At 46.5% G+C, this 19641-nt stretch overlaps 1 protein-coding gene across 8 annotated transcripts in view; it reads right to left on the bottom strand.

Moving 5' to 3' along the window:
• Positions 1-19641, bottom strand: part of ltbp1 (latent transforming growth factor beta binding protein 1) — an 88604-nt gene that overhangs the window by 52827 nt on the left and 16136 nt on the right. For all 8 annotated transcript variants that reach the window (XM_028988640.1, XM_028988637.1, XM_028988642.1 and 5 more), the window contains exons 4-5: positions 7616-7764; positions 199-366 (exon numbers count right to left, since the gene is read on the bottom strand). In XM_028988640.1, the coding sequence (XP_028844473.1) occupies positions 199-366; positions 7616-7764 (317 nt within the window). The remainder of the gene's footprint in view (positions 1-198; positions 367-7615; positions 7765-19641) is intronic.

The raw sequence follows: 19641 nt of genomic DNA on the forward strand, positions 1-19641 counted from the left end.
TTCCAAACGAACAGAAGCAGCGCAGTCTCCAGTTTTAAATCGTCTGAATAAAGACTGCCCCTCCAAATGCTTTACGAACCGTCAAACCGTAACTTTCTCGGCGAAGGAACAAGGCCTTCCTCCCCACGATGCCCTGCGGCGCAGACAGACAGGCAGGGGAAGAGAGAGAGGTGGGGCATTCTGGGAAGCGCTACTCACCCACTCTGAAGTTGGGGGCCGTGAGGGTGTCGGTGGCGTGGCCGTTCTCGCTGATGATGGTGGTGGTGTTGCCCTTCTCGCAGTTGTTATGGCACCTGCCGCCCGTGCAGGTCACCTTGCAGATGGTGGGGGTGAAGACCACCTTGATCCGGCCGGTGTGGTTCCCCACTGGCCAGCAGAGAACCAGCAGGAGGACAGAGAGGACAGAATAGGAGAAAGGTCTGGTCAGGTTGGGCGAATCCATAGTTGGAATGAAACAAACAGCCTCAGCCTCGGCTTTTCCAAAGTTTGGATGAAGAAGCAAACGAAAAAAAAAGTTGATAAAACAATAAGAGAAGCGTCTGCGGTCTCTCCTTTATCTTATTTCCCCCTCTCCACGTGCGCCCTGCCTCTTTTTTACCCTCTCCCTCGCTCTTTTTCACTCCCTCTCCCTCTGCTCCTAAATCTGGTGGCGTCTCTGAAACATGAGGAGGGAAAGAGAAAAAATGCAGAGTGAGGGAGAGAGAGAGAGAGAGAGAGAGACTCAGCAAACAAAACTCTGGGACACACTCCAATTTCATCCAGAAGTCAAGTTCCTGAGAGGTGGGTACGTTCAGATCACAATGCCACGCTTTATTGAGCAGCCAGACAAAGCGCCCTGGTCGCCCCGCCCCCTTTTGGACCGGCTGAAAAAAATCAAGAACAACGACACACAAACCTCCCAAAACGCGTCTTTCTCTGTGCGTTTTGGAGGCGCACACACACACACACACACACAGCCACTGTCCACAAACATCTGTCCTGGGTCTACCACATCCCAGTCTGCTCCCCCCGACAATGACGCAGGGGCGGCCGCTGCTGAGAGATCCTCTTCTACACTTTCTTCTGGGTCCCCCCTCCCCCCCCCCTCCCTCTTTCTCTCTCTCTCACTCGTCCACCATCGATGCTCACAGCTTCTTGGCCACCGGCTGTGCAGAGAGTGGCGGCAGCGGCGCTCCAGGATGCTCCCCCTGCGCTTTAGTAACATTGCACAGATGTGCTTTTCACGCTCTTCACCGTCGGAAAGAGCGAGCGAATGACAGCGTCGCGCATGCAGTCGTGCTCGCTGTAATTAGCCAAGCGCTTATCACACCTCCGCGACAGAATAGCTGTGCTGGCATAACACTCACGATTACATTTGACAAGGCCTCATGTGGAAAGTCTAATCTGACATGGTTTAGGTTCGAAGGTCACCACTGATCTAGGAATTGTGACTGAGAGTGACCTTTATGGACATATTTCCCTTTCGATCGCATCCCATACCAATACTGACACTTAATACACTCAATCGCACACACGCAGCAACTGCACAGTCTAACCGCCGAAAGCCTGGATTTTCTTCTATCCTCCAGCCGTGTATTATTAATATTTATTTAGCATTGTTCTCACTGTTATTCTCACTGTCCAACATGTTCATTATTACTGTGAATACTTTTGAAAACAATGTGCAATATTGTGCAACCCACACACACCGTATATAAAACCATAACCAGTTATTTATTCTTCCCATATGTGTATAGCGCTGTCATTAATTGTATTTTGTATATTTTGTATTTTTCTTCATCTATTTCCCAGATACATGTCTGCACTGAAAGAATAGTTTTTAACTGTACAGTGACAATAAAAGACATTCTATTCGAATATATTCTATTTAATAAAAGCTCCTGCAGATTGAATTAAAACCTTTTCTACCACCCTGGTGACATGGCTGTAAAGGGACATTTTTATAATGCAGATAGCTACTGTTACAGACAGGAGAGAGACCAAAGCCTCTTTCTTCAGTGACACACACATTTAAGTGAAAGTGAAGTGATTTGGTCCCATAATAATAATAAAGTGAAGTGATTGCCACTTGTGATACACAGCAGCACAGCACACGGTGCACACAGCGAAATTTGTCCTCTGCATTTAACCCATCACCCTGAGTGAGCAGTGGCGCCCATGACAGGCGCCCGGGGAGCAGTGTGTGGGGACGGTGCTTTGCTCGGTGGCACCTCAGATTCGAACCGGCAACCTTCTCATTACGGGGCCGCTTCCTTAACCGCTAGGCCACCGCTGCCCTCTTCTGCTTCCCCAGCAAAAGGAAATATTGGGAATCGAAGACCTTGTACTTCAGCCTTGATTCACACAGCTACAGTGATCCCCTTCATCCTTTCCAGGGTGCTAATATCGTCATATAGAAAGGAACGGCATATTTTGGGCGACAGACTCTCCTTGCTCAGGTATTTGTGGAGCTATACAACAGATCAGAGAAAGGAACGGGCAAGTCCAGACAGACACTGACAGCTGCAGGGTGTGAAAATTGCACCAATGTTGTTTGAGAACAAAGGTTTTACCATGGTGAAGACGTCTCGCCCGGATTTAAAAAGTAAACTCACCTCCTCTGCAACAACACTGTTGACGAGGGCCCTGTTGTCACCAATGGAGTAATTGCACTATTCAACTTTATCAGTAAATCTTACTGCAGCCTATGAACTTGTTATAAACTGTTATTGTATGGAACTAGAAACTGTTCAGTGTTCCAGTGTATGGGGTGGGTAGTAGCCTAGCGGGTAACACACTCGCCTATGAACCAGAAGACCCGGGTTCAAATCCCACTACCATTGTGTCCCTGAGCTAGACACTTAACCTTAAGTTGCTCCAGGGGGACTGTCCCTGTCACTACTGATTGTAAGTCGCTCTGGATAAGGGCGTCTGTAAATGTTTCTATACAAACCTTTCAGTTGTCAGGAACTAAAGCAGACAATCGGTACAAACAGACAGATAGAAATACTTCAACACAAATTAGGGGCACTATGATCTACGCTAAACATAGTGAAAGGATGGATTTTCATAAATAACTCAATAAAAACTTAACTTATAAATTTTAATAATCTTTGTTGAGCCTATTTATGTTAATCCTGAGGCTACCTGGCCTTACACACGACACATAGTGGCAGGGTGTCCATCTCTATCCTTTTCAACCTACACCCCGCTGTAAGAATGTTTCTTGTTGATGCAGAAGCCTCCATTTTTTCCCGCCGCTCCACCACTTGTCCCCATCGTAGAGATTTACAGGTGGATCTGCGCAACGCTGCAGCAGCCTCCATTAACTACCCTGACAGAGCCGAGAGCAGATAAAAAAACATTCCCCTCTGCACACCACGCGGCCCATCAGCCTCTGTTCCAGCCCCGCTGTGATCCGGTTCCGCGCAGCATATGGAGAGGGACCGGGGGAGACCCGGCGCAGACAAAACAGAGACATCCATCAACGACGGAGGAGATGCTGGACGTTGGCCAGAGGAGTGGAAGGGGCAGACCCGTACGGGAGCCGGGGAGACGTGGGGCGGAGCCGGGGGACAGGGGCGGGGCACCTCAGATTGGGACTCGAACCGGCAACCTTCTGATTACGGGGCCACTTCCTCAACCACTAGGCCACCCCTTCACTTTCTTGAGCCTTGGTTGCATGTTGGTTGATTTGTGACTATGCACGTTCTAAACGGGCACCTTACAAATACACAGTGTTGCACAAAGCATACAGACCTTCTGCTTTAAATGTGGCGGAGAACGTTGTTAGTCAATTCGGAGAAACTCTTTTTTTTCTCATTTACAGCTCACATGACAAGAAATGCGATTGAGTTGTGCGATTGAGTTGTGGCCTGAATATCACAATTTGGAACATGAAAACTGTCATGTTTCTCACCGCCAAGTTCTACCTCACCTTCTTACTAATATCTGGACCCTCGTCTCAAAAGCCCGTCTAAGCCTGTGGATGCAGCAGAAGACGCTTCTCCAAAATTATATGATTTATACAAATTTCATACTCACCAAGCAACCACTTATCCTCCTAGTGTCCTGTTAGTGGGAGACACTGTCACCATGATGAATGTGAAAGGTGAAAGTGGACCCAGACCGTTGAAGCATGATGCCCCACCAACATGTTTGTGCACCTATTTTCTCGGGCCCTCCAATTGAAATTCCCCGTCCACGCTGCAATACAATTGCTCCACTCTGGGCCGTGCGGGAACCTTTCCCACCTTTTGCGTTGTGCAGATGACACAGTTTATCGTCTGCCTCTGTCATCTCAGTCTCCCGCCCAGCAGCAGACCTTTATCTGAAATTGCCCTGTAAAAATGGGGCTAATCATTCATTTCAGACAGCAGCAGGCACTAGGCAATGTTTAAGTCTTTATGCCATTACCACCAGGACTGCAATTTGCTGCCCAACTTCCAGCCCTGCATTCTCTCTTTCCCTCTTAGCATTGCAGCAGATGTGTGTGTGTGTGTGTGTGTGTGTGTGTGCACGTTTTTTCCCGCGTGTATGTAGGTACGTTTCTTTATTTGTAAGACAGCCATGTGTTGGTTAAAGCCACACACTCCATATGGGGTTAATAAACCCCTGAAAACTGTCAGGATCCGGTCCGAAATGGGGGTTACTCCGGTCCGGATCAGGATCTGGACCGGAGTTTCATTGTTGTCCTGTGTAATGTTCCCTAATCGTTTTCACCTGTGTTAATTGTATAAAGCTGCCCTGTTCGTTTCTGTCCGCTGTCAGGTCTTTGAAGTTATGTTCCGTGTTCACCAGTGTCTTCGTCTCGGATGTCTCCCCTGTCCTGTGATTCACCATTAAACCCCTGTTCCGTGATGTCAGGTGAAAGCGTCCTTCATTCCTCGTCATTCCTCGTCACTCTTCGTCCTCCTCTCCGTTCACCCGCCGCGTCATGCCCGCATGGACGTGACAAAAACAAAAACAAACACCTGCTCTCGCTCCCTGGCAGCACCTTTCTGTTGTACTTCATTACATTTTTGACTGAAATGTATGAAAAATGAATGACAGTGTATCATGAAACAACTGACTGGGACAATGTGGTTTAAAATACTAAACTGGCGGTCTTGCATGTACAAGAATTTATTTCAAAATATGATAATATGATGTGCCAGTTGACTAATTGAAAGATAAATGGCCTAATCTGAAATTGGTGCCTTTTGGAATATTTATATCTGCTGTGATAATGTAGGTATAAAAACCAGGGGAATAAAAGCAAAGGAGCGAACTGCCCTGGCCCGTGTGGGATAAGTGTGGGATATGGGCAACGCCCAGAATAATAATGGCCGGTCGGCCTGGCTAATGAAGCCAGCATTCCTGTTTGGCAGTGATTTACCGTCTTTGCCATCCTTCTCCAACCTTAAAAATAACAAACAGCTCCTGTAATTGGCCCGGCACGGTCCGCTGGCACGGGCCGAGTGCCGCGCTGCCCATTCGGAGGGGTGGGACAGAGTTCGAGCTGTCAGCCCGCCTCGGGAACGTTCCCAGCGCGTGAATCCGGACATACTCTGTTGCCAGTGCACCACGCCTGGGGGAACTCAAGAATCTTAATGCCCAGCTGGTGACACTTTTATGAAAATTATACATAAAAGTAAGTGAAAACTGGAATCTTTTAGCGCACTTTAAAAGTGTTTGGTTAATGAGGGTGAGTGGTAGACATGAAGACTTGTTTTTTTTTTTTCCCAGCCTGCACCTTACGAACTCATCACTTCCCGACTACATAATCAGCTTTATGGGTGTGAAAAGCATGCTTTCAGGGAAATGGGTGCCACCTCCATAACTGTCAACTCGCTACTGAGGCGTACGGCCTTTTGAACGACCCGAGAAAATAGCGGAGAGCTGATGGACACGTCTGATGGTCAAATGGAACTTCTCCGATCCCAATGCTTGACTTGATATGCCAGTTATACCAATATACTAATGATCTTATAAGATTATTACCAGTCCCACTACCTGACCTGCTTCTAATGAACATTGGGTACATGCAGACATCGCGGGTGCACTGGGGGACACGGCGGGGGGGGGGGGGGACATAGCGATTGGGGCGATAGCCCACGGTGGGGGTAAATAAATAGTCTCTACCTGAGCTGTGGAGCGCGGTGTGGGGGGTGCTTAGATTTGGGTCGTTCACAGCAAGGTCCATCAGATAAAGGGGGATCCAAGGGAAAGGCAAAACGTAAGTAGAAGGCCTAGCAGTGTTGAATTACGAGCAAGCATCAGACAACATGGCCTTCTGAACAAGACGCCGACCCCGCCCTCGTCTACTTCATGGTTGCCCTCCCCGTGGGCAGCAGTGGCACAGGAACCATGACAGGGAACCGCTACCTGCAAGGGCTGTCCAGGTGAGTGTTGTGGAACTCCTAGATCAAGGACTTACTGAATAACTCAAACCCTGACCCCTCCGACACACATCCAGGAGGTAGAACACTGTATAGGTGGGAGCACCGTCCACATGTCATGGCGGAAGGGGTGTCCGGGGCACCTGGAGCAGAGGGTGAGTGCCTCACGGAGGAGGCCTGTGCCAAAGTCAAGGGACACGTGGGGACACAAGGGACACGCTGGTTATCCGCCTGTGAAGGTGGGGCAGGCGGTGACATAAACTGCAATGTCACCAGGGAAGCCAGGTCACCAATAGGTCTGCCGGTTGAGCTCCAGAGTCCTGGTAGGTGCGGGGAGACTGGACAGTGCACAGTTGTGAGCCCACTGCAGTACGTGGGAGCGTGAGGCTGTGGGAGCGTGAGACGTACGTGTTCGTCTGCAGGAGGGACCACTGCAACCGATCTAGGATCACAAGTTCAGGGAGGACGGGCTCAGGGGGCAAGAGAGTGTGTGGTAGCGGTCATCCGCCTCGGTGTACCAGACCCTTCTGGGTACCAGGGCGCTAAGACAAGGTGAAACTGAAGTGGATGAAGAAGAGGGCCCATCGGGGCCCATCTTGTGGTCGGTAAGTACCAGAAATGGAGGTTTTGTGGCGGTAGCGTGGGAACCGTGACAGACAAGGAAGTAAGCAAGTGGCTTACGTGGGAGTGGCAAATGTCACCATCAGAACATGATAAACTGCACTGTGTCCAAAGAAATTTTCAAGGAGAACACTGACCCTCATGGCAAGGCAAAGGAGGGCCACTTCCATGCTATTTGTGTAATGTTTGCTATGTCACACTGATGAATATGTTATGTGATGTTGATGTGTATGGTCAGTTGACACAGGTAATAGCAGCTGTGACAATAGACACTGTCATTCAAATCTGTCAGAAACAGAAATGGATCACAGCCCATAGTCCTACACCTGACAGTATGCAGTGCTTATCCCTCATAATGTGACATTATTATCCAGTGCAGAAATTGATACGGACTAATGAATGTGGTAGTGGCCTAATGGGTAACACACTTGCCTATGAACCCCGGGTTCAAATCCCACTTACTACCATTGTGTCCCTGAGCAAGACACTTAACCCTGAGTGTCTCCAGGGTGGGACAGTCCCTGTAACTACTGATTGTAAGTCGCTCTGGATAAGGGCGTCTGGTAAATGCTGCAAATGTAAAACGTGGATTAAAAGTGAGAACAGTTCAGCTGAGGGACACTGGAGATACTGACCATGGAGAGGGCTGTGACCCACAGAGAGAGGGATGGGTCTGTCAGGCTGGGGACCCACACGGTGCATCTGGGTGGGGTAGAATTTGGGCTTCAGCACAAACTTCTGGCTCTGGGCCTGCTGCACAGTCATAGAGACGGGCTGGAGCACCCTGAAGGAGGGAAGAGGAAAAGCAACACAAGAGCTGGTCAGAGGCCATGTTTCTCTTCCTATCGCTGCAGAAACCGACTGGGATCTAGTTTCTTTCCCCAAAAATGACACCGGGAAGAGCAGCAGCTGCCAGACTAGCAAAGAATCCCAGACACATTCTGATCCCAGCAGTGGGCCAGAGGCGAAACAGACAACTGGGCCCGTCACAGAGGAAGACAAGATGAAAGTGAGGGAGAAAGGAAGTAGGAGGGGGCTGCATCGTAGAAGGCTTCAAACCGTGCAAATGAGACGTGACTTCGCGGTGTGAGCCCGAGAAGGCCGCGGCCATTTGGTGCACAGCCTACGAAAACAAGCGAAAGCCCACTCAACCCCCCCCCTCTTCTCCCTCGCACCGCGCAGCGCCATCGCGTTGCTGGCCGACATAACCGACACACATTCAGGTCAAATCAAACCGGAGCAAAGCTGCTGCTCTTTTTTCGACAAGACAGAGGCTGTCAGTGCGGTTTCGTGATAGGTCCCTGAAGGCCTTCGTCAGACCGAGAGAGCAGAAAAGCGATCCGTGGCTGTGCTGCGAATACTTCTGACATGGATATTTATTGCAAATTACCTTATTTCATTTTTTTTGGACTAAAGGCAAATCAAAGAGCATTGAAACGCGCGAATGTGGGCAGCGGCCAAGGCTTTTTACTCGTTAATTAACACCAGTTAATTACTTCGCCCCTGGCTATCAACACAAACAGTGCCACAGATAGAATATGTATACACGCACACATTTTCAATTAGCAGTAGGCAAGCATATGGACATAAGCACACACACACACACACACACAATGGTGTGCCTCTGTCTGAATGAATCTATGCTGATTCCAGCTGTACCGTTGATGCTAATTACAGCTGGCTGGGCTGAGATAACTGCTACGCAAACCTGTAGGAATCGCTCGGTCCAGAAGTCTCTCTCACACACGCACGCATATGGGCAAGCGTGAATACACGTGCTTATGCACTTACACATACACACAGATTGCTGTTCACAAACTTACACACAGAGAAAGGAAACTTGTCTATTCAAGGATGCAACGTTACACCCGGACAAATGCATGCACGCACGCAAATTTACAGGCATGCTCATACAAGCCCAAATAAAATAAAAAAACAAACATATAAATGCACACTCATAGACATAACTCCTGCAATCTCAGATAAACATGCTCCTGCAGTACATGCACACAGACACATACAAACACGCATGCACTCATACAGGCAAATGTGAATACACGTGCAAATGCACTTACACACAGACACAGAGAAACGCAAATGTCCATGCAAGGATGCAACGTTACACATAGACAAATGCACATGCACAGATATGCACACACAAACCCAAATAAAAAAAAAGACATAAAAACACACACCCTTAGACATAACTCCTGCACTTAAGACATGTTCCTGCAGTACATACAAACAGAAAAACACACGGTGGGGCTCTTTTTGAAGGGCCCTTGAAACAGAAGCTGCAGAACAATAAAATAACATTTTGGGGACGGTACCCCAATCAAAGGGACCACACTGGGACCTTGGCGCTTCGGGATGTAAAGCCACAACTCTTCCGTTTCCTTGCGCACTAGGCCACCACTGCCCCCTATGAAAGTGAAGCCATGGTGGCCTAGCGGTTAAGGAAGCGGCCCCCGTAATCAGAAGGTTGCCGGTTCGAATCCCGATCCGCTGAGGTGCCACTGAGCAAACCACCATCCCCACACACTGCTCCTCGGGCGCCTGTCATGGCTGCCCACTGCTCACTCTGGGTGATGGGTTAAATGCAGAGGACATATTGCACTGTGTGCATCGTGTGCTGTGCATCACATGTGACAATCACTTCACTTTATTAAAAAAAATTTAGACGCAACACCTTAAGGACCAAGAATTCCGTAGCAGCCCAGCGCGGCAGGTAGTTATAGAGAAAACGTACATACGTTCCACCCACCCTCTCCTCGCCGTCCGCTTCAGACTCACCACTTACAAGAGCACAACTCGCTCGGTTGGCGGGTACTGGATCCGCAAGTGGAAAAGCAACTGTAAAAACAGCAAGTGAGGATTGTCCTCCTTACAACAAAGGGAGTGTTGTTGAGTAGAAGATACGACCGTTCCTGTGATCTCCGCTCAGCGAACAAGCTGAAGAGAGGCGATGAGAAATGGATTTCTCGGTGAGAAATGACTTTTTTCCCCAGAGGAGGCATCTAAGCATTTCAGGCCATTTCTGGTGGTTTGCTTAGATGTGTAGACTTCACACACACACACACACACACACACACTGATATTAATTTCATTGCAAGCACTGATGCTAGTAACTGCATAACAAATGTATTATATTAAACCTAAATCTATACCTGAACTAAATAAAATAACCTTTTCTGTAAATAATAAGTATTGTGTCTTGTGAGGACCAGCAGGACCTCATTCTTATTTTAATTTGTCCTCACTAAGTTCACACACACACACACACACACACACACACACTGACAGAAGAAGTGAGGACTGTAAAAAGCGTTGAGAGATGGGAGGTTGTTGAGGTCAGCTGGCAGGATGGGCCGATTTACAGATATCACAGTTGGCCAGCAAGCGCTTTTCGACACTAACAGCAAGACAATGTCGTCTCCAGCCTAAAAAAAAAAAAAAAAAAAAAAGGGCTGTGCGGCTACCGTGGCAACAAAAATGATGAAGCCTTTCCTGCTGAGCCTTCTCACAGCACGGACAAACAAACCCGCCCCAACAGAGTCTCTGCGCTGACATCTTCCTGCAGCCAGGATGGATTTCAGGACGGCGAGACCTAAAGAGTTCTGCACCTGTATGTTCCTGCTGCTCCGAGGTTTTACGTCTCGCTCGTAAAAATGATCAATGAAGACAACATGTGTAAAAACATTACCGCGTCTCGCGCACTCTGCTCGCCTGGACGTCTCCAGTTTTACAGACGCAGACGGACTGTACGCGAGTCTATTTCTGAAGCCTTCATGTGGAGCCATGCTTCAGCAGATAAAAGCACTGAGAAGAATCTATACATCTGCAGCTAACTCCATAAGCAATGGGACTACATGAACCGGGTCCATCATAGCATCTGAAAATGGAGTTGGCCCACTCAAACACACACGGAAAGGTTGCCACGTTTGTGATGACCCCAGGACCGTCACTTTTTTCTGTCCCTTTTGTTTTTGTTTCTGTCCCTTTACATGTTTAGATGTAGTTACAGGCCATAGTGCTAGAATTTCATGTTCGTACTGGGTATTACACTGATTCAAGCTTGTCAATGATAATGCATCATCAAATACTGCTAAATTATACGTGCTGTCAAAATTAATGGCAATCGCTGCAATTAATATGTAACCTGATAAATTGTATAAAACGTCTGAATTTTATGTTTATTTAAATATAAACTGTGGGGTGTTTTATTTAAAAAATGACCAGATTGCCTCCCTGTCACTCCCCATCTGAGCCTCTTTTCCGCACTCACATCTGTAATAGTTTAAAATATGCATTAAAGCCAGCTTTAGTCTTAAGAATTAATCACATTTAGTCATGGATAATTCATTGCAAAATGTTTTTGTTTTTGATAGTTATGGCAAGAATAGATAAATAGACTGCAGCGAGTCTTTCTTGCATAAAATTTGAAGTCATCACCTCTTCTCATGGCAAAGCATTGCCTGGACACGTCTCTGTGTTTTAAGAAGGCCGACGTTAGCACAGTGAATTTTCTCTGTGATAAGCACTTATTACCCAAGGGGCTACAGTAAGCGGATATGAAGAAGCAGAATAAGCCACACAGATCTTATTACTTTACTGTATCTTAACTGGGAGCTAAATGAAAAGAAAAATGATTTCTGACTGTACAGTAGCATCTCTCAATGACCTTCAAGATTTGCATTATAAAAGTGACCAGATTCATGCAGGTGGTGAAGTGAAGTGATTGTCACATGTGATACACAGCAGCACAGCACACGGTGCACACAGTGAAATTTGTCCTCTGCATTTAACCCATCACCCTGAGTGAGCAGTGGGCAGCCATGACAGGCGCTGTGTGTGGGGACGGTGCTTTGCTCAGTGGCACCTCAGTGGCACCTTGGCGGATCGAGATTCAAACCGGCAACCTTCTGATTATGGGGCTGCTTCCTTAACCGCTAGGCCACCACTGCCCCTCTGGAATGCCCTGCAAAGCTTTTTCCAGGGAGGTTTTAAGCCTTATTCTACTTTAGAACAATCAGAAGCTCCAATCAACGTTTGTCCCAAACAGTCGATAGAAACAGAGCATCGAAATTCACTTGCGTAGGAGATTAAAAAAAACTAACTTTTCAAATCTTTCACAAGTCCTGGTGTCCTCCAAGAGAAAATATAAATTGGAGCTTTTACCCTGGCAGCAGGTGTATTTGGGAGATGCGCTGTGTGTGGCTGGGCCCACTGCCAGGATACAGGGGAACAGCATACAGTGACAACAAGGCCCACATTTATGCCACATAAATGAAAGGGCAAGGGGGCGCATTGAGGGTGGCTGAAATTATTTGTTTGCGTGTCATGTCGCATACAAAGATTTCTGAACAGTTTGGGGTAGTAGCCCCGTCCGGACCTATTGACAATGTTGCAGTTTATTATTATAAAGAGGGGGAAATGGCAAGATAGTATATTCAAAAACTAGATCCTGCGTTTTAATTTAACATTTACATTTTTCACTCAATTTGTCTACTGGTTTGAAACGTTTATTTTCAAAGCATTATTTAAGACAAGTTGGATTTTTCAAGAGTGTGGGATTAATAGAATTGCTATCAATCAGAATTCTACAATAAATGCACCGGTTGTTTTTTTTTTTATGAAGACAGGTACTGGAGGTAAACTGTTGAGGTGGAATCTAGCGTTCAGCGTTTCCAAATTGGGAGGTTTTGAATTCAGTGTTTTGGGGAAAAACTGATAGTCGAGAACAGATATTGAGCTTTGTATGTGCTAAGTGCAATTTAAACAGATTTGCTATATGGCAACATAACTTGGCCTCCTTTGTCCATGTGACATATTGACAGGGGCAGGTCAGAAATAATGGAAATAACGACACACCAAGAAAAAGTGTAAATGGATTTCGGTATCTCGAGGAACTGAGGACTACTGAGACCCTGCCCAAAATTTACACCAAAAAATTATATAATGAAACGTCCATATTTGAATTAAACACCATAGAAAAAACAAACAATGACTGAAATTTGAGATTTACTCAGGTCAAAGTTTCTTTTTTTTATCATAATACTGGGTCCAAAAATGGTCATTTAGTTACGTGGTACTGAAATATGATGCATATGGAAATCATAATTAATGCATCTCCACATTTAAACAGTCATCATCATGTACACGAATGGCTAAACGCATACAGAATTCCGGCACACCTCATTAAAGGATAATGTTTATAGGGAGTTTATATTTCAATATATGCTGTGGCAAAGAAGCAGGAGTTTTCAGGTCAGTGTCTATTTTTTAAATAAATGAAATTCATACATTGGGATTGCTGGGTGAATCTAGCCTCACAGAACTTTGCATCTCTTTTAAAGGAGTACACATTCAGTGCTCCGAATTCTGATCAAGTTGGAATGTCTTTATTAGTGCTAAGCCGCTTATCTCCAGTGATGGAACCCGCGCTAATAGATAGCTGGGAGATTATGCTGTAAAAGATCTGAAGATTGCTCTCGGTGGGCGAACTGTAATTTGTTGGAATGCTTTCCTCCGCAACGACGATCCATTTTTCTTCCAGCAAGAACATCTCTGAGATAAAGACAAGTGCACCTTACTGTATGATACACCAGGCCAAATACATTATTATACATTCATGTTCTTTCATTTTTTTTATGTGGACATTTTCATTATTCAGTCTTTCATTTAATGTTTTATTCCTTTTTGCTTCCACTTCCTCAGAACCTCTCTTAGCGAGCCAGTGCCCACCAAATCCTTTTAGCAAAAACTGTTCATACCGGTCCACTGCAGAGTGAGTACACACACACACACACACGCACACACACACGCACACACACACGCACACCACACACACACACACACACGCACACACACATGCACACACACACACGCACACACACACACACACACACATACACACACACACAGAGGACCATTTTATCCTGTAGCTAAAAATAACATATCGCATGTCCATTAATGACAAATAATTTGTCTTGATTTACAGTAATAAAGAGATAGAATCAAGAAAAGACTTCTTGCTAGTTCTCTGTATCTTGGAAAAGAGGATCTACCTACACACCCGTCCCAAGCTTCACCCAGAAGACTTTCAATCTTTTCATGGCATGAGTTTAAAATATACGTATGCACCATTCTTCCTCATTCTGGAAGATTTAGCATTATACATGCGCAGGTATGATGTAGTTCCAACCTTGTTACAACCTCGTTACAACCTCGCCTGATCTCTGACACGACGAGACGGCCTACCTGGAGGAGGTTGGAAATCTGGAGAATTGGTACCGGGGGAACAATCTCCACCTGAACGTCAGCAAGACGAAGGAGTTGATGGTGGACTTCAGTACCAAGCAGGAGAAGACCTACCAGACCCCTGTCATCAACAGGAGCCCAATGGAGAGAGTGGACAGCTTCCGATACCTCAGTGTTTACATCACGCAGGACCTGCCATGGTCCTGTCACATCAACACCGTGGTGAAAAAGGCCCGGCAGCGTCTCTACCACCTCAGACGCCCGAGAGACTTCAGCCTGCCCTCCAAGGTGCTCAGGAACGTCTACTCCTGCACCATAGAGAGCATCCTGACGGGAAACATCTCAACCTGGTTCGGGAACAGCACCATGCAGGACAGGCGAGACCTACAGAGGGTGGTTCCATCAGCTGAACGCATCATCTGTACCAAGCTCCCTGACCTTCAATCCAACCAAGCGGTGCTGTAACAGGGCAAGGAAGATGGTGAAGGACCTCAGCCACCCCAACAATGGCCTCTTCTCTCTGCTGCGATCAGGCAAGCGCTGCTGCTCCCTGAAGTCCAACACAGAGAACGAGGAGGAGCTTCTTCCTGCAGGACATACGAGCTTCAACCACATCAACACTACATGATACGACATTTGCACACCTTCACTTTTGCACATTTGCACACCTTCACCCTACTTGTTACACGTATTTTATGTTTAAAAACATAAATTGGTAATATTTGGTAATATTTTCAATATTTGCATATTTGTTTCAATTGAATATTTGCAATATTGATGTCAACAGCAGTCGCACAAGCATTTCACCGCATATCATACCGTGTTTGACTGTACGTGACAAATAAAATTTGAATTTACGTTACATTGACATTTCAGCAAATATTCCGCCCCACAGCCAGCATGCATTTTGATAATGAATTCTGAAATTTAGAAGTTTGCTCCACCCTCCACAGCTTCAGGAGATACAGAGTGGTAATGATGTGGGCAGAAAAAGGCCTACCCAGAATCCTCCTGACTGACAGTAATTACCGGCAGGATATTAACAGGCTCCCCACCATCACGCTCTGTGAAACGCGAGATCTCCAGGGCTGCCTCTTTCTCCCCCCAGCAGCAGGAAGTAAAGTTCACTCCATTATCCTCACCGGGCACCATGCCGGCCCCTCCTACAGCCGACCTTTAACCGGCCACGGCGCGTCCGTGCTGCCCGCAGCCACTTCGGGGGAGCTTTCACCGACACCACACGACGTGGACACCCCGCGAATTTCACCACGGGGGTCTGTGCTGGGTGTATATCCCTTTAGGCAAACTGACATTCAACTTGTTAACTCCCCAATGTGAGTTAATTTCGCACAGGCGCTAGAGAGCAGGGCGTGAGCAGGAGGCGATATCTTCACAATCTGCCCGGTTGTGAGTGTTTCGTTTAGAGCTTCGTCTACACGTTAATCCACGGTTCAACCTGGATCAGCTCGATATCCATCCTTATGGCTGTCATTCATATTTCGGTCTGTTGACTGGCTTACATTTACATTTACAACATTTATCAGACGCCCTTATTCAGAGTGACTTACAATCAGTAGTTAAGTGGGGTTAAGTCTCTTGCTCAGGGATACGATGGTAGTAAGTGGGATTTGAACCCGGGTCTTCTGGTTCATAGGCGAGTGTGTTACCCACTAGGCCACTACCATCCGGCTAAGCGATTAAGCAAAAGTCACAATTTTTGCCTAATCTGTATTGTTCCACAGTATACGTCACAGGGTATACCGTGGTAAAATAACAATAATACACGCAAGGTGTTTCAGCTAACACTGAGGTAGTGGAAACATTTCAGATGTGCATCTATTAGAAAAAAGGAAAGAAAAGCAGTCAAAGATTGTACAAGGGGGGGGGGTGCCCAGCGCGTCTTAAAAATAAACGGAATGCGATAGCCTTGAAAATAGCCTGATTGAAATAGCCGTTCATTTTTGTCTGTGGCCCGCACTACAAGGCGTTTGCGTGTGTGTCGGCGCGGCGTTATCCGTGCATGTGTGTCAGTTGTGGGGTGTGGGCTGCCCGCGTGTGACTTCAGACCGCATGCACAGCATGTGTACATTCTCAACGCAGCCAAACTCATGGTAAATTTCTAAAATGGGCCGCCGGTATCTCTCCACCCCTCCCTCAGGGGCACGTGTGAGAGGTCACGGTTAGTCTGAATCTCCATTTTCGCTCTCTCTGTTTGTCTGAACACCTGTCCCCACGCGAGAGAGGGGGTGGCGGATCACGTAGAGGAACTATATAGAGACTATAGAGCAAACAGCCAGATCCATGGTGCACCAACTACAAGAGCAAAGTGTGGGAACGCTGTGATAACAGACTGCCATAATTATAACTGACCATGATCTAACACCAAGGATCATCTTTACTTATATCATCCTATCTTCAGTCTCACACATGCTTTAATCTGACAGCTAGTTTCAACCACACCGTGACTGGGTGAGAAGCCATCACGGAGTGCTGATACTTAAACAGCAGGATCATCAATGGAGATTTTAAGCAGAGATGTGAAAAGTTACAAGGTATGGATGTTTCCGCCATTATTGAATTGATAGAAATATTGTTTTTATTTTGCTCACCTGAAAAACCATTAGCACTTTGGTTCTCAAACTGTGATACATAGGCTCCCTCTAATTCAGTATTACAGTTTACAAATTCACAGTTTTCGCGTGTTAAAATGATATTATTGTTAATATCCTCACTGTAAAAATATTGTCCTCACTTGGTGTGTGTTTGACTGCAGTGTGTGCGGATGGTACCTTGATCAAGGTGACCTGGCACCTTGACTGCTCATGATTTAAAACTGCAACCCTTTGGTTACGATTCCACATCCTTACGCGATGTCATCACTATTAGTGGATGACATTCAATAATAAAAAATGTTCATATTAGGACTTAGCAAGCAAAATATTTTCAAAGTAGAGTGGTAGTAGTCTAGTGTGTGACACACTTGCCTATGACCCAGAAGACCACAAAGTCCCAGGTTCAAACCCCACCTACTACCATTGTGTCCGTGAGTGTCTCCAGGGGGGGGGACTGTCCCTGTAACTACTGATTGTAAGTCGCTCTGGTTACGACCATTTGATAAATGCCATAGACGTAAATGTAAGTGGTAGTCTCAACCACTGCATTATAACACTCATGGATACATTACTTCATCTAGTGCCGCTTCCTTATAAACCTTCACAACAGTTTATCTGAAAAATGCTGTTATTAATCTGAAAATTCTCCCTGTGATTAGTGATACATGACAAACTTTTATTGGCCTCATTATCATTGAAAGATCGTTGTGTATCTGCTGTATTTGTGTGTGTGTTGAGGGGTAGGGGTTAAATGCGAGGTAAGTTCTCAGACACTGAATTCTGTGGAGTCACTGGAGTGTGTGGTTGGGTTGGAATCCCGCTAATCTCACATTCAGAGTCCCACGGCCGTGGATTTCTCTCATCTCGCCATCATAATCCCTTCTACTGACTTCTGAATGCTGTTGCCTGGTCTGGACTCTCCTTCTCATTACAAAAAAAAAGCGAATGGCTGGATTCACGTGAATAAAGGTCAAGCACACGGAGTAGAGGCTTCCTGGCTCACGCTGGCATTAGTAACGATGCCTCTGCTGATAGGACAGGGAGGGAGAACTTTGGGTTTAAAAAATGCGGTCGGTCGAGGCCGCACGTAAAACCTTGCTCAGCAGTGAGCCGCAGCCGTTGAGGATTCGGACCGCGGCGAGAACGTATAACATGGTTACCTCTAAAAATAAACAATGGCGGCGCTGCGGCTACCGGCGCTCGGCCCCGCAGCTGCCAGCGACGGGGGGGGGGGAGAACTGAAATGAGGGCAGCAGACAGGGGGAGAGGGAGCAGGAACGGGTGGCAGGGAGGACGGGAGGAGTTATAAACACGAGATCTTATTCCAGTCTCAACAAAGCACCTGGCACGACACCGCGAGCTGGCAACCGTAACGTAATTAAATCGGGACAGGAAAAAAAATCGAAGAGATACAAGAGCCCTGTTACGTCTGAAACATCAGACGTTCGTCTACACAGATCGCCGAACCTGTTCAGTCTCAGCCTCAGCACCCATCCCTGTCATGCGGCGAAACACCCCACAGCCCCATAGCCCGCGGGAACTGACACACTTGCCCCCCCCCCCCCCCCCCCCCCCCCCCCCCCCACCCCCACCCCCAACACACACCCTGAACTCGGTGAACCAAAACTCGGGCCCCGGGGTCTGAGACTATACGGTGGAGTAGGCTGGTGGGAACCCCGTCTAGTCAGGATCCATCCTAGCAGAGAGTTCAGTATCATTACGCTGACTGTGATAACAATGACGCCACAACTGAGGTTGCAGCGATTCCAAATTTTGGTGGCTCGATTATAGTCAGAGAAATAATCCTGGTTTCACGATTATCTCGATCACTTTACGTGACGTGATTTCACAACTGTATTAACATATATTCAGTACAGGCCAACAGTTTGGACACACCTTCTCATTCGATGTGTTTTCTTTATTTTCATGACCATTTACATTGGTACAGTCTCACTGAAGGTCATGTAAAAGGTCATGAAAATAAAGAAAACACATTGAATGAGAAGGTGTGTCCAAACTTTTGGCCTGTACTCTAAGTCACAAAACACATTAAATAAAGGGTTTAAACTTAACAAGGTATTTATTGCATCTTTTCAGACAGTTAGAAAATAGTGAACAAAAATGGTAGTAATCACTGTACACCTCTTTGCAGCAGTGGTTTGTTGGAGCAATCTACAGAGCTTACCAAAAATTCCACTCGCGTGCGCGCCTGGTCGCCCTACTTAGTAACATGATCTGCAAACAAACGCTTTATGGGAGTTAGCGTGGGCCTGTGCAAACGGGTTACGTTTGAAATTCCTCTTTATGAAAACATAATACTTGTCATAGACAAATCAGAAGCCCACAGCACTACACAGCTAAATAATTTTAGTGTTTAGTGCGAGTTCTTCGATGGATCACGCTGGTGTTTTACTGAACAGCATAAACGGCACCTTTTTACAACGTTTTATTGTAAAAATAGGTGTTTTAAGACACTCCTTCAGAAAATGCTCCTCTTAGGCATCGAATTTTGGGAACTTCATTACTCTATGACCCCTTCCCCTTCCCCATCGCACGTACATACATGCAGAAAAAGAAATGTGGAAATGATGGAGTCTTCCAAATGGAATCAGATAAAGAAATATTCAATATTTGTTGCAGGTTTCAGTTTTGACCAGACACCATTTGTCTGGTGTAAATATTCAAATAAATGAACAGCTAAGGGGTCTGTCAAAGATGCAAAGCAGATGGCAGCAGAAGACTACCAGACCTTTCTGAAGACATTTCTTTTAGGTTGTTGAGTATGGAGG

The sequence above is a fragment of the Denticeps clupeoides genome, chromosome 8 (genome assembly GCF_900700375.1).
Source record: "Denticeps clupeoides chromosome 8, fDenClu1.1, whole genome shotgun sequence".
Lineage (NCBI taxonomy): Eukaryota > Metazoa > Chordata > Actinopteri > Clupeiformes > Denticipitidae > Denticeps > Denticeps clupeoides.